General features: G+C 60.4%; 2 protein-coding genes across 2 annotated transcripts; both read left to right on the top strand.

The window, feature by feature from the left end:
- The first annotated feature begins 2840 nt into the window (after positions 1-2840).
- Positions 2841-5621, top strand: LOC132318375 (protocadherin beta-15-like). The gene has a single exon (XM_059825534.1). It carries the CDS (start codon positions 2856-2858, stop codon positions 5295-5297), a length of 2442 nt encoding a protein of 813 aa, XP_059681517.1. The 5' UTR covers positions 2841-2855; the 3' UTR covers positions 5298-5621.
- Positions 5622-11939: 6318 nt separating this feature from the next.
- Positions 11940-14480, top strand: LOC132318374 (protocadherin beta-15-like). Its single transcript, XM_059825525.1, has one exon. It carries the CDS (start codon positions 11955-11957, stop codon positions 14394-14396), a length of 2442 nt encoding a protein of 813 aa, XP_059681508.1. The 5' UTR covers positions 11940-11954; the 3' UTR covers positions 14397-14480.

Genomic DNA, 14480 nt, shown 5'->3' with positions numbered 1-14480 from the left:
GGAAGCCAACGGTTTTGCGGGATGCATCACCAGCAGCGTAGCCAGCAGGTCGAGGGAGGTGATCCTGCCCCTCTACTCTGCTCTGGTGAGACCCCACCTGCAGTACTGCTCCAGCTCTGGCTTCCTCAGTAGAGGAAAGACATGGACCTGTTGGAGCGGGTCCAGAGGAGGGCCACAAAAATGATCAGAGGGATGGAACACATCTCCTGTGAGGAAAAGCTGCTAGAGTTGGGTTTGTTCAGCCTGGAGAAGAGAAGGCTCTGGGGAGACCTTATTGCAGCTTTGCAATACTTTAAGGGTGCTTACAAGAAAGATGGGAACAGACTTTTTAATAGCATCTGTACTGATAGGACAAGGGGTAATGATTTTAAAGTGATAGAGGTTTGATTCAGCCTAGGTATAAGGAAGAAGATTTTTACAATGAGGGTGGTGAAACACTGGAACAGGTTGCCCAGAGAGGTGTTAGAAGCCCCATCCCTACAACATTCAAGGTCAGGCTGGACGGGGCTCTGAGCAACCTGATGTAGTTGAAGATGGCCCTGCTCATAGCAGGGGGGCTGGACTAGATGAGCTTTAAAGCCTCCTTCCATCTCAAGCCACTGTATGATTACATCATTCTCTCCGTCTATCCGTCTGTCATTGCCTGAAGCAATGCGGTGGGGAGGACTTGTCGGAGAGACTCTCCAGAATGCAGGCCTGTCCAGTGAATCCGTAAGCACTCTCGCCAGGGCTGGGGGCAAGAGCAGGGCTGCAGCAGGCGCTAGTCGCCGGGCAGGAGCGGGAAGGCAGAGGGCCGCTTCCCCGCGCCAGAGCCCGGCAGTTGCCGTCGGCGGCTGCGAGTGTTGCTGTCGGCTCACGATAGGCCGACAGGCGGGCGGCGGCCGCCAGAGCAAGGGCGAGCGAGGTCCGTCCGAGCCCGAAGCAGCGCGGTGCGAGCGAGCCGAGGCGGGCTGCTCGGGGCGAGGCGCGGCGGGAGGAGAGCGGCGGCAGCGGTGAGCCGGCTCCGGCGGGCGCAGGGCCGAGCGGGCAGCTGCTGCCGGGCTTTGCCATGGCGGCGAGAGGAGGGCGCTGGGGCCGGCGGGAGCGAGCCCTGCTGGGGTGCGTCCTGGTGGCGGCCTGGGAGGCGGCGTGGGGGCAGCCCTTATTATTCCACCTTGGAGGTGAGGAACGGAGACGACGGCGTGAAATCTGCGGAATTAATGTTGGTAAAATCTTTGGATCGGGAGCAGCAGGCTGCTCATACTTTCATCCTGACAGGCACAGAGAGCGGGAGTCCCGTGAAATCGGGATCGACGACAACAATCCGAATCGTCGTGCTGGATGGAAACGACGATGCTCCGGAATTTCCTCAGTGTGTGTATAAGGCGACCCTGAGAGAAGACGTGGCCGTGGGAAGGCGGGTGTTGCAGGTGCCAGCGACCGGCAGAGCCGAGGGGCCGAACGGCGCGGTGAAGTACTCCTTCTTTAAAATGCCGGCAAGTGGAGAAACTGAGATCACAGAGAAGCTGAATTTCCAGGAAGAGGAGTTTGACGAACGGGCCGTGCAAGCCCGGGACGCGGGCGGACTCTCGTCCCACAGCAAGGTTCGCGTCAGGGTCGCTGATGTGAGCAAGCACGTCCCCGAGATTGTCATCACGTCCGTGCTCAGGCCGGTCCCAGAAGAGACAGCGCACGCCTTTCGCCCGCCTCTGCCCGCGGCTCCGCTGGCGGCGACTTCGCCACCCGGGGCGCGGCCGCGGCCGGCACGGGCACTCCCTCGCCGCCTTACCGCTACCAAGGGTGCCTGACCGCCGGCTCGGGGAGGAGCGAATTCCAGTTGCTGAGGCCCGTCCTGCCCAGCCCGCAGAGCAGCGCTGAGGCGGGGGCGGGCAAGGACCAAGAGCCGCCGCGCAGCTCGCAGCCCGCTGGCGAGAGGGAAGCCGACCCGGCGAGCACAGCCCCTCGTCCCCTTCAGCCGCCGGACTGGCCGGCCGGCAGGCGCGTCCACGCCTGAGGAGCCGTGCTGGCACCCGCCTCCCTTCGCCGTCCGCAGCCTGAGCTTCCCGAGTCGATGCGGTGCCGAGCTGTGCCGTTCCCCGCGCGCTGCCCCTGCGGAGGCTCTCGCCCGGCTTCTGCGGCCGAGAAAGGCGGCTCAGTCCCTCCGGACTGCGCCTCCGCCGCGCGCTGCCGCGGGAAAGGCCTTGTGCTCGTCTCGCCGCCGTGTTTCCCGGAGGGCGCGGACTGGGCTCCCGGGAGCCGAACGCGCACGCCTGTCCGCGGGCTCTGGGCAGCGGGGAGCGGGGGAAGGCGCGGGGCAGCCGCCGTCGCTGCCCGGGCGCTCGGGCGCCAGCGGCGGCCCCGCAGGACTCTCGGCGCCCCTTGCCTGCGCATCCCTCCCCGGCGCGGTGCGCGCGCGTCCTGCGGCGGGAGCGCGCGCGGGCGAGCGGCCGGCAGCCGCGCGTGTGCGCACGGGCCCGTGTGCCGGTACGAGCCGGCGGCGCGGGCGGCGGGCGGCGGTGGGCGCAGTCCCGCCGCGGGCCGCAGGGTGGTGCTCCCGGCCAAGGCGGCGGCGAGCGGCTGCGGGCGGGGAGGCGGCCGAGCCCAGCCGGCCCTGCCCAGACCAGCCCAGCCCAGCCCAGCCGACCGAGCCGAGCGCAGCCCAGCCCAGCCGAGCCGAGCGGCGAGCGGCGGCGAGCGGTGCCCCGTGCCATCCGCTGCCGGGCCACGGCGGCCGCGCTCCGGCCGCCAGCGGAACACAGCGAGAGGGAGGGAGGGAGGGCGCCTGCCCGCCGCCCCGCCGCGCTGCTGCCGGTCGCCGCTTTCCGCAGAGGACTGCGCCGGAGACCCGCGAGACGGAGGCTGCCCGCCGCCCCGACATGGCGATCGCAAGGCAAGTGCTTTGTCTCTCCGCTTTCCTCTCCCTGCCGCACGCTCGCTCCGAGCCCATCCGCTACTCCGTGGCCGAGGAGGCGGAGAGCGGCTCCGTGGTCGCCAACGTGGCGGAGGACGCGGGGCTGGCCCCGGCGCAGCTCTCGGCTCGCCGCGCGCGCCTGGCCTCGGAGGACGGCCGGCAGCGCTTTCGCTTAGACCGCGGCACCGGCCGCCTCGTCGTGGCCGAGAGGCTGGACCGGGAGGAGCTGTGCGGCCAGTCCGGGCCGTGCACGCTGCCCTTCGAGCTGCTGCTGGCAGACCCCCTGCAGTTCTTTCGGGTCGAGGTGGCCGTGGAGGACATCAATGACCATTCGCCCGTTTTCCCGGAGGAACGCGTCACTCTTAAGATCCTGGAAAGGAGCGACCCGGGCTCGCGTTTCCCGCTGGAGGGGGCTCGGGACCTGGATATTGGCAGCAACAGCATCCAGGCTTACAGCCTCGCTCCTGAGAACGAGTACTTTAGTGTCTCCTTTGGGAGTCAGAGTGAGGACGACAAATATGTGGAACTGGTGTTGGAAAAGCCCCTAGACAGAGAGGAGCAGACGGAGTATGGTTTCAGTCTCATCGCTGTGGACGGAGGCTCTCCACCAAGGAGTGGGACCACCCAAATCCTCATTGTTGTTCTAGATGTAAATGACAACACCCCCGTTTTCACACAGAAACTATATGTTGGGCAGGTTTTGGAAAACGCGCCAGAGGGCTCTGTGGTTCTCAGTGTGGTGGCAACTGATCTGGATGCGGGACCTAATGGGGACATCTCCTACCAGTTCAGCCAAGCCATGGGCCAGAGCCACTCGGCATTCACGCTTGACCCCAAGAGTGGTGAAATTCGACTTACCAAGCCTCTGGACTTTGAGGCAGCAGAGAATCACGAGCTCAGCGTGCGGGCCACAGATGGCGGGGGCCTCTCGGCAATCTGCAAGGTTTTGGTGGAGGTGGTGGATGTGAACGACAATGCACCGGAGCTGGTGGTCAGTTCCTTCAGCAGCCCCCTCCCCGAGAACGCATTACCTGGGACGGTGGTCGCCCTCTTTACTGTCAGGGACCGGGATGCTGGTGCCAATGGGAAGATCAGCTGTGCCCTTGAAGACCAGCTGTCATTCTCCCTGCGGCCAGCCTATAAGAATTACTATGAGCTGGTGACCGTGAGCGCTCTGGACCGGGAGAAGACAGCACAGTACATCCTGACTGTTACAGCAGCAGACGCGGGGTCACCTCCTCTGACAACCACCCAGACCTTCACAGTGGACATCTCCGATGTCAATGACAATGCACCTGTCTTCAACCAGACATCGTACACCATGCACGTGCGTGAGAACAATGTCCCCACGGTGCTTGTTGGAGCCGTCAGCGCTGTGGATGCCGACGTGGGGCCCAATGCCAAGGTGACCTATTCCCTGGCACTGGCCCACCCCGCAGAGCGGCCTCCCTGCTCCTGCATCTCCGTGAACTCTGAGAACGGGCACGTGTTTGTGCTGCGGCCTCTGGACTATGAGCAGGTGAGGCAGATCGAGGTCTTGGTGAGGGCCTCTGATGCAGGGTCTCCTCCCCTTAGTGCCAACGTCACTGTCTGCCTTGTTGTGGTGGATGAGAACGACAATGCACCGCTGGTGCTGTACCCCTCACAGGACAGCAGCACACCATCGAGCGAGCTGGTGCCCGTGTCGGCTGAGGCAGGCTACCTCGTCACCAAAGTGGTGGCTGTTGATGCCGACTCAGGGCAGAACTCATGGCTCTCGTACCACCTGCTGAGGGCCACCGACCCCGGGCTGTTTGTGGTGGGTGCCCAAAGCGGGGAGGTGCAGCTGAGGAGGCCAGTGACGGAGAGAGATGCCGTGAAGCAGAAGCTCGTTGTCCTAGTGCGAGACAACGGGCGGCCACCGCTCTCGGCCACTGCTGCACTGAGCGCACTCCTGCTCAATGACTTCTCGGATGCGCGCCTATCGCATAGCAGCCTGGCCACGGAGGATGAAGGCGACTCCCTGACAACCTATTTAATCATTTCATTGGTCTTTGTCTCAGTGCTCTTCCTCGCATCCATGGCAGCCTTCATCACTCTCAAGGTGTGCAAGAGAAAGGACCTGAAGGGTGGGCATGTGCTTTACGGCCCTGGCAACTTGCAGAGCAGCCTGGCCGATGCGGCTGCTGCAGGGACCCTGCCCCACGCCTATTGCTACGAGATCAGCCTCACAACAGGCTCAGGCAACAGCGAGTTCAAGTTCCTGAAGCCCATCCTCCCCAGCCTGCCACCACAGCAGTGTGCCACGGGCGGGGGCACCGATGAGGAACAAGATTTCCCCTGTGGCCCCATCACCATGGAGGACGTGGCACCAGAACACCCCGGGATGCTCTCTGCAGAACAGTTCAATAGTCTTTCCTTTCACTAGCATGGAGTCATCACAGCGAGAGGCTTCATGCCTCGCGATGGGAAGGGTTCCGGGCTACAACATGTGGCAATGGTTCGTCCAGAGTAAATCTGTATTTGCAATTGGCATCACCAATTTCCCTCAAATTCTGGAGTCAGAAGAAATGTTGTCTCACCCTCCAAAACACATACAAACAATAGAAAGTAAGGCTCCCTCAGTCAGGTAATAATATATTTCGGCTGTCTTATGGTTGTTTCTGAAATGCTTCCAGAGTGGGGTTAGGTCGAGGGGCCCCAGCTAAGTTTTGTCTCACTTGCTGTCAGGCAACACCGTCGACCTCTGATTCTGTGCTGTAACGCCATGGCACGGTCGGGTAGACAAACCACATGCTTGCTGAAATGCACGAAGCTCTCATCCCGTGCCAGGAAAGCAAGGAATTTGTGAGTACTGTGTTACAAGGTGGGGCAAGCATGGGGCTCTTTCTTCTCTGGGTTCTGGATGTCTCTGTGTGAGATGTGTGGGCTCTGTGTGTTTGCCTTCTGGTCACCATGTCTGTCCGTACAGCCGTTGTGTGTCTGCATATGCTGCACAAAAGCTGCCCGATAAGACAGGGAGTTGCTCGCATCCAGCCATTGCAATACATGCAATTCCAGGTCATCAGGCAGGAAAGGTATTTTGACCCTTTGAGTACAGAAGTCTCATCTTCTCAAAGGGAGAACAGCAAAATGAATAATGAGATTTTCCTTTGGTGCGTGAGGGGGGTGGGGGTGGGTGGGCTATTGGAAATACAGCAGCACAAGCAGTGTTGGCATAGACTGTAACTGTACAGAGACTTCTTGATGGGAGTGGAAAGCTGTGCCGATATGATTTTCTGGGTTTGTGTTAGAGCATTTGCATTCTCCTTTTTGACCTTTCTCCTTCTGTGAACTGTGTTTGAGCATCATCTTAGCTATTCCTTTAAGAAGGACTGTCACCCCATGTATAATAATGGATTGTTTGAATGAGGGAAGTGTGGCAGGGAATATTTGGAAACCCTCACGCTGTGTTGTGCTGCCGGTATAAACTGTACTGTTTTGGACCGGGATATCCTTGTGTGTAAAAGTGAAATAAAGAGAACGCCTGAATGTCTTGTGTGGAGACAGTCTTTGTAGAGATGTTCTTTCTGGGAAAGCTCTGTCAAAGTTTTCCAAAGGCCGGGAGTTTTTTTCTTATTTCATCTGTTGGCTGAGGTAAATTTGAGCGGGTACATTTTTTGAATTTGGAGAATCAGCCAAAGGAGCACTGAGGAAAATTGTGGGGAGCAGGGATCTGCTGGCAGGCCTCTGCGGGTCTTCTGAGCACTGAGTTTCTGGCTGCAACAGGGCCCAGTTCGATCCAGGTTGGGGGAAACTGTCCCTTACCCTAACATGGGCCCTAGGTGTGTAAAGGCCTCTGCAAAGCAGCGAGGTGGGGGGAGTGACCTTTCCAACTCTCCTGACAGCTCCAGCTGCGGATGACAACTGTGGTGTGTTTGAGCACAAAGTGCTTTGATTCTGAAGTTTTTGGGGGATGGATGGCACAAAGTCAGCAAACATGTTTCCTTGGGGAAGCAGTTGGGGTAGCGCCAGGAGGTGGGCAATGGGTGGGTGAAAACTGCTACCAGGGTGAGGATTTACTCTTGGGAAATGCAGAGGACTGCAGCCATCCCTTCCGCAAGGCCCTGATAAAAAGTTAGGTCCTGAGGACAGGCTGGTGTAGCGATGCTGACCAGAAGACCATTGTACACCAAGGACTGACTGACCCACAATCCAGTTAACTGGGGAAAGGCACAGGCCTGTGCTGTGCTGCATAAAGCCCTGGTGAGCAGGATAAACTCGGGCAGCTCATTGTTAAGCAGGGATCCTGCAGGCAGCTCCCAATTGCACTGGTTAGAATGCCACCTGGGAGCAACAAGTGTGCATGGGAGCTTCCTTTACTGTGACACTAGAAACGATGAATAGAATTGCTGTCTTGCAGGGCAGTCCTAAAATGGCTTGAATGACTGAAACGGGGGCACTCTTTCTTTTCCGTGACCGGGGTCTGCATGGCATGCTGTGCGTGGCTGGAGTCCTGTGTGAAGCTGCTCTGCTCAGATTTCTCTGCATCAAAAGGGATGTAGGATTATCTATGCTCATCTCTTCCAGTAGTGTGACCTATAATGAACAGAGTAGTGAATGACATCTTCGAGAGTCAGCGTGTCTCTATTACTGAGATGGCAAGGACCCAGTACCTCCTGGTGTAAAACAGCAGCTTCTGAGGTCATTCCAGCTTGAGTGACTGGTTGTCTGATGAAGTCCATAACTAATTGGGACCCCCTGGGAAACTGCCCTCAGGGACAGGGCAGCAGAGCAGAGCTGGCAGATCTTTAAGGACCCTTTCCACAAGGCACACGCAAGAGCTCTCCATCCCCACGTGTAAGAAATCAGGAAAGGAAGGCAAGCCACCATTCAGACCGAGTATACACTTGCTGGTCAAAGTAAAGGGCTAGAAGGAACTGCACAGGCAGTGGAAGCAAGGACAGGTGTCCTGGGAACAGTCCAGAGATACTGCCCAGTTGTGTAGGGATGGGATCAGGAAAGCCAAGGCACAGCTGGAGCTGAAATTGGCAAGGGATACAAAGAATAATAAGAAGGGCTTCTGCAGGTACGTCAGCCAGGAAAGGAAGGTCAGAGAAAGTGTACCCTCTCTGACGAACACCACTGGCAAACAGGCCACAAGAGATGAGGAGAAGCATGAGGTACTCAACAACTTTTTTGCCTCAGTCTTCACTGGCAATCTCTCCCCACACCTCTTGAGTGGATGGACCTCAAGGCAGGGACTGGGGGAGCAAAGTCCCTCCCACAGGAAGAGAAGATCAGGTTCGAGACCTCCTGAGGAACCTGAAACATACATAAGGCTATGGGACCCGACGAGATGCACTTCAGAGTCCTGAGGGAATTGGCTGATGTTGTTGCCAAGCCACTCTCCATGATTTTGGAAAACTCATGGCAGTCAGGTGAAGTCCCTGGTCACTGGAAAAAGGGAACCATTGCACTCATTTTTCAAAAGGGTAGAAAGGAGGACCCTGGGAACAACGGACCTGTCGGCCTCGGCTCTGTGCCTGGGAAGATCATGGAACAGATCCTCCTAGAAGCTATGCGAAGGCACATGGAGGACAGGGAGGTGATTCAAGACAGCCAGCGTGGCTTCACCCAGGGCAAGTCTTGCCTGATCAACCTAGTGGCCTTTTATGACAGAGTGACTACATCAGTGGACAGGGGAAGAGCTACGGATGTCATCTATCTGGACTTCTGGAAGGCCTTTGACATGGTCCCCCACAACATCCTTCTCTCTAAATTGGAGATAGTTGGGTTTGATGGATGGACGCTTTGTTGGCTAAGGAATTGGCTGGATGATCACATGCAATAGGGGAGAGGTCAACAGCTCAACATCCAGATGGAGGTCAGTCATGAGTAGTGTTCCTCAGGGGTCCCTAAACAGTACTGTTTAATATCTTCATTAATGACCTAGACAGTAGGATCAAGTGCACCCTCAGCACATTTGCAGATGACACATCAGTGGTGTATTTGACACACCTGAGGGATGGGATGCCATTCAGAGGGACCTGGACAAGCTTGAGAAGTGGGCCCATGTGAACCTCATGAGGTTCAACAAGGCCAAGTGCAAGGTCCTGCACCTGGGTCCAGGCAAACCCCAGTATCAATACAGGCTGAGGGAAGAAGGGTTGAGAGCAGCCCTGCCAAGAAGGACTTGGGGGTCCTGGTGGATGAGAAACTGGACATGAGCTGGCAATGTGCACTTGCAACCCAGGAAGCCAACCATATCCTTGGCTGCCTCACCAGCAGCGTAGCCAGCAGGTCGAGGGAGGTGATCCTGCCCCTCTACTCTGCTCTGGTGAGACCCCACCTGTAGTACTGCTTCACCTCTGGCTTCCTCAGTAGAGGAAAGACATGGACCTGTTGGAGCGGGTCCAGAGGAGGGCCACAAAAATGATCAGAGGGATGGAACACATCTCCTGTGAGGAAAAGCTGCTAGAGTTGGGTTTGTTCAGCCTGGAGAAGAAAAGGCTCTGGGGAGACCTTATTGCAGCTTTGCAATACTTTAAGGGTGCTTACAAGAAAGATGGGAACAGACTTTTTAATTGCATCTGTACTGATAGGACAAGGGGTAATGATTTTAAAGTGATAGAGGTTTGATTCAGCCTAGGTGTAAGGAAGAAGTTTTTTACAATGAGGGTGGTGAAACACTGGAACAGGTTGCCCAGAGAGGTGTTAGAAGCCCCATCCCTACAACATTCAAGGTCAGGCTGGACGGGGCTCTGAGCAACCTGATGTAGTTGAAGATGGCCCTGCTCATAGCAGGGGGGCTGGACTAGATGAGCTTTAAAGCCTCCTTCCATCTCAAGCCACTGTATGATTACATCATTCTCTCCGTCTATCCGTCTGTCATTGCCTGAAGCAATGCGGTGGGGAGGACTTGTCGGAGAGACTCTCCAGAATGCAGGCCTGTCCAGTGAATCCGTAAGCACTCTCGCCAGGGCTGGGGGCAAGAGCAGGGCTGCAGCAGGCGCTAGTCGCCGGGCAGGAGCGGGAAGGCATTGGGCCGCTTCCCCGCGCCAGAGCCCGGCAGTTGCCGTCGGCGGCTGCGAGTGTTGCTGTCGGCTCACGATAGGCCGACAGGCGGGCGGCGGCCGCCGGAGCAAGGGCGAGCGAGGTCCGTCCGAGCCCGAAGCAGCGCGGTGCGAGCGAGCCGAGGCGGGCTGCTCGGGGCGAGGCGCGGCGGGAGGAGAGCGGCGGCAGCGGTGAGCCGGCTCCGGCGGGCGCAGGGCCGAGCGGGCAGCTGCTGCCGGGCTTTGCCATGGCGGCGAGAGGAGGGCGCTGGGGCCGGCGGGAGCGAGCCCTGCTGGGGTGCGTCCTGGTGGCGGCCTGGGAGGCGGCGTGGGGGCAGCCCTTATTATTCCACCTTGGAGGTGAGGAACGGAGACGACGGCGTGAAATCTGCGGAATTAATGTTGGTAAAATCTTTGGATCGGGAGCAGCAGGCTGCTCATACTTTCATCCTGACAGGCACAGAGAGCGGGAGTCCCGTGAAATCGGGATCGACGACAACAATCCGAATCGTCGTGCTGGATGGAAACGACGATGCTCCGGAATTTCCTCAGTGTGTGTATAAGGCGACCCTGAGAGAAGACGTGGCCGTGGGAAGGCGGGTGTTGCAGGTGCGAGCGACTGGCAGAGCCGAGGGGCCGAACGGCGCGGTGAAGTACTCCTTCTTTAAAATGCCGGCAAGTGGAGAAACTGAGATCACAGAGAAGCTGAATTTCCAGGAAGAGGAGTTTGACGAACGGGCCGTGCAAGCCCGGGACGCGGGCGGACTCTCGTCCCACAGCAAGGTTCGCGTCAGGGTCGCTGATGTGAGCAAGCACGTCCCCGAGATTGTCATCACGTCCGTGCTCAGGCCGGTCCCAGAAGAGACAGCGCACGCCTTTCGCCTGCCTCTGCCCGCGGCTCCGCTGGCGGCGACTTCGCCGCCCGGGGCGCGGCCGCGGCCGGCACGGGCACTCCCTCGCCGCCTTACCGCTACCAAGGGTGCCTGACCGCCGGCTCGGGGAGGAGCGAATTCCAGTTGCTGAGGCCCGTCCTGCCCAGCCCGCAGAGCAGCGCTGAGGCGGGGGCGGGCAAGGACCAAGAGCCGCCGCGCAGCTCGCAGCCCGCTGGCGAGAGGGAAGCCGACCCGGCGAGCACAGCCCCTCGTCCCCTTCAGCCGCCGGACTGGCCGGCCGGCAGGCGCGTCCACGCCTGAGGAGCCGTGCTGGCACCCGCCTCCCTTCGCCGTCCGCAGCCTGAGCTTCCCGAGTCGATGCGATGCCGAGCTGTGCCGTTCCCCGCGCGCTGCCCCTGCGGAGGCTCTCGCCCGGCTTCTGCGGCCGGGAAAGGCGGCTCAGTGCCTCCGGGCTGCGCCTCCGCCCCGCGCTGCCGCGGGAAAGGTCTTGTGCTCGTCTCGCCGCCGTGTTTCCCGGAGGGCGCGGACTGGGCTCCCGGGAGCCGAGCGCGCACGCCTGTCCGCGGGCTCTGGGCAGCGGGGAGCGGGGGAAGGCGCGGGGCTGCCGCCGTCGCTGCCCGGGCGCTCGGGCGCCAGCGGCGGCCCCGCAGGACTCTCGGCGCCCCTTGCCTGCGCGTCCCTCCCCGGCGCGGTGTGCGCGCGTCCTGCGGCGGGAGCGCGCGCGGGCGAGCGGCCGGCAGCCGCGCGTGTGCGCACGGGCCCGTGTGCCGGTGCGAGCCGGCGGCGCGGGCGGCGGGCGGCGGTGGGCGCAGTCCCGCCGCGGGCCGCAGGGTGGTGCTCCCGGCCAAGGCGGCGGCGAGCGGCTGCGGGCGGGGAGGCGGCCGAGCCCAGCCGGCCCTGCCCAGCCCAGCCCAGCCCAGCCGACCGAGCGCAGCCCAGCCCAGCCCAGCCGAGCCGAGCGGCGAGCGGCGGCGAGCGGTGCCCCGTGCCATCCGCTGCCGGGCCACGGCGGCCGCGCTCCGGGCCGCCAGCCGGACGCGGCGAGAGGGAGCGAGGGAGGGCGCCCGCCCGCCGCCCCGCCGCGTTGCTGCCGGTCGCCGCTTTCCGCAGAGGACTGCGCCGGCGATCCGCGAGACGGAGGCTGCCCGCCGCCCCGACATGGCGATCGCAAGGCAAGTGCTTTGTCTCTCCGCTTTCCTCTCCCTGCCGCACGCTCGCTCCGAGCCCATCCGCTACTCCGTGGCCGAGGAGGCGGAGAGCGGCTCCGTGGTCGCCAACGTGGCGGAGGACGCGGGGCTGGCCCCGGCGCAGCTCTCGGCTCGCCGCGCGCGCCTGGCCTCGCAGGACGGCCGGCAGCGCTTTCGCTTAGACCGCGGCACCGGCCGCCTCGTCGTGGCCGAGAGGCTGGACCGGGAGGAGCTGTGCGGCCAGTCCGGGCCGTGCACGCTGCCCTTCGAGCTGCTGCTGGCAGACCCCCTGCAGTTCTTTCGGGTCGAGGTGGCCGTGGAGGACATCAATGACCATTCGCCCGTCTTCCCGGACGAACGCGTCACTCTTAAGATCCTGGAAACGAGCAACCCGGGCTCGCGTTTCCCGCTGGAGGGGGCTCGGGACCTGGATATTGGCAGCAACAGCATCCAGGCTTACAGCCTCGCTCCCGAGAACGAGTACTTTAGTGTCTCCTTTGGGAGTCAGAGTGAGGACGACAAATATGTGGAACTGGTGTTGGAAAAGCCCCTAGACAGAGAGGAGCAGGCGGAGTATGGTTTCAGTCTCATCGCTGTGGACGGAGGCTCTCCACCGAGGAGTGGGACCACCCAAATCTTCATTGTTGTTCTAGATGTAAATGACAACACCCCCGTTTTCACACAGAAACTGTATGTTGGGCAGGTTTTGGAAAACGCGCCAGAGGGCTCTGTGGTTCTCAGCGTGGTGGCAACTGATCTGGATGCGGGACCTAATGGGGACATCTCCTACCAGTTCAGCCAAGCCATGGGCCAGAGCCACTCGGCATTCACGCTTGACCCCAAGAGTGGTGAAATTCGACTTACCAAGCCTCTGGACTTTGAGGCAGCAGAGAATCACGAGCTCAGCGTGCGGGCCACAGATGGCGGGGGCCTCTCGGCAATCTGCAAGGTTTTGGTGGAGGTGGTGGATGTGAACGACAATGCACCGGAGCTGGTGGTCAGTTCCTTCAGCAGCCCCCTCCCCGAGAACGCATTACCTGGGACGGTGGTCGCCCTCTTTACTGTCAGGGACCGGGATGCTGGTGCCAACGGGAAGATCAGCTGTGCCCTTGAAGACCAGCTGTCATTCTCCCTGCGGCCAGCCTATAAGAATTACTATGAGCTGGTGACCGTGAGCGCTCTGGACCGGGAGAAGACAGCACAGTACATCCTGACTGTTACAGCAGCAGACGCGGGGTCACCTCCTCTGACAACCACCCAGACCTTCACAGTGGACATCTCCGATGTCAATGACAATGCACCTGTCTTCAACCAGACATTGTACACCATGCACGTGCGTGAGAACAATATCCCCACGGTGCTTGTTGGAGCCGTCAGCGCTGCGGATGCCGACGTGGGGCCCAATGCCAAGGTGACCTATTCCCTGGCACTGGCCCACCCTGCAGAGCGGCCTCCCTGCTCCTGCATCTCCGTGAACTCTGAGAATGGGCACGTGTTTGTGCTGCGGCCTCTGGACTATGAGCAGGTGAGGCAGATCGAGGTCTTGGTGAGGGCCTCTGATGCAGGGTCTCCTCCCCTTAGTGCCAACGTCACTGTCCGCCTCATTGTGGTGGATGAGAACGACAATGCACCGCTGGTGCTGTACCCCTCACAGGACAGCAGCACACCATCGAGCGAGCTGGTGCCCGTGTCGGCTGAGGCAGGCTACCTCGTCACCAAAGTGGTGGCTGTTGATGCCGACTCAGGCCAGAACTCATGGCTGTCGTACCACCTGCTGAGGGCCACCGACCCCGGGCTGTTTGCGGTGGGTGCCCAAAGCGGGGAGGTGCAGCTGAGGAGGCCAGTGACGGAGAGAGATGCCGTGAAGCAGAAGCTCGTTGTCCTGGTGCGAGACAACGGGCGGCCACCGCTCTCGGCCACTGCTGCACTGAGCGCACTCCTGCTCAATGACTTCTCAGACGCGCGCCTATCGCATAGAAGCCTGGCCACGGAGGATGAAGGCGACTCCCTGACAACCTATTTAATCATTTCATTGGTCTTTGTCTCAGTGCTCTTCCTTGCATCCATGGCAGCCTTCATCACTCTCAAGGTGTGCAAGAGAAAGGACCTGAAGGGTGGGCATGTGCTTTACGGCCCTGGCAACTTGCAGAGCAGCCTGGCCGATGCGGCTGCTGCAGGGACCCTGCCCCACGCCTATTGCTACGGGATCAGCCTCACAACAGGGTCAGGCAACAGCGAGTTCAAGTTCCTGAAGCCCATCCTCCCCAGCCTGCCACCACAGCAGTGTGCCACAGGTGGGGGCACCGATGAGGAACAAGATTTCCCCTGTGGCCCCATCACCATGGAGGACGCGGCACCAGAACACCCCGGGATGCTCTCTGCAGAACAGTTCAATAGTCTTTCCTTTCACTAGCATGGAGTCAGCACAGCCAGAGGCTTCATGCCTCGCGATGGGAAGGGTTCCGGGCTACAACATGTGGCAATGGTTCGTCCAGAG

This window comes from Gavia stellata, chromosome 16 (genome assembly GCF_030936135.1).
Source record: "Gavia stellata isolate bGavSte3 chromosome 16, bGavSte3.hap2, whole genome shotgun sequence".
Classification (NCBI taxonomy): domain Eukaryota; kingdom Metazoa; phylum Chordata; class Aves; order Gaviiformes; family Gaviidae; genus Gavia; species Gavia stellata.
This window is presented reverse-complemented; position numbering and strand designations above follow the sequence as displayed.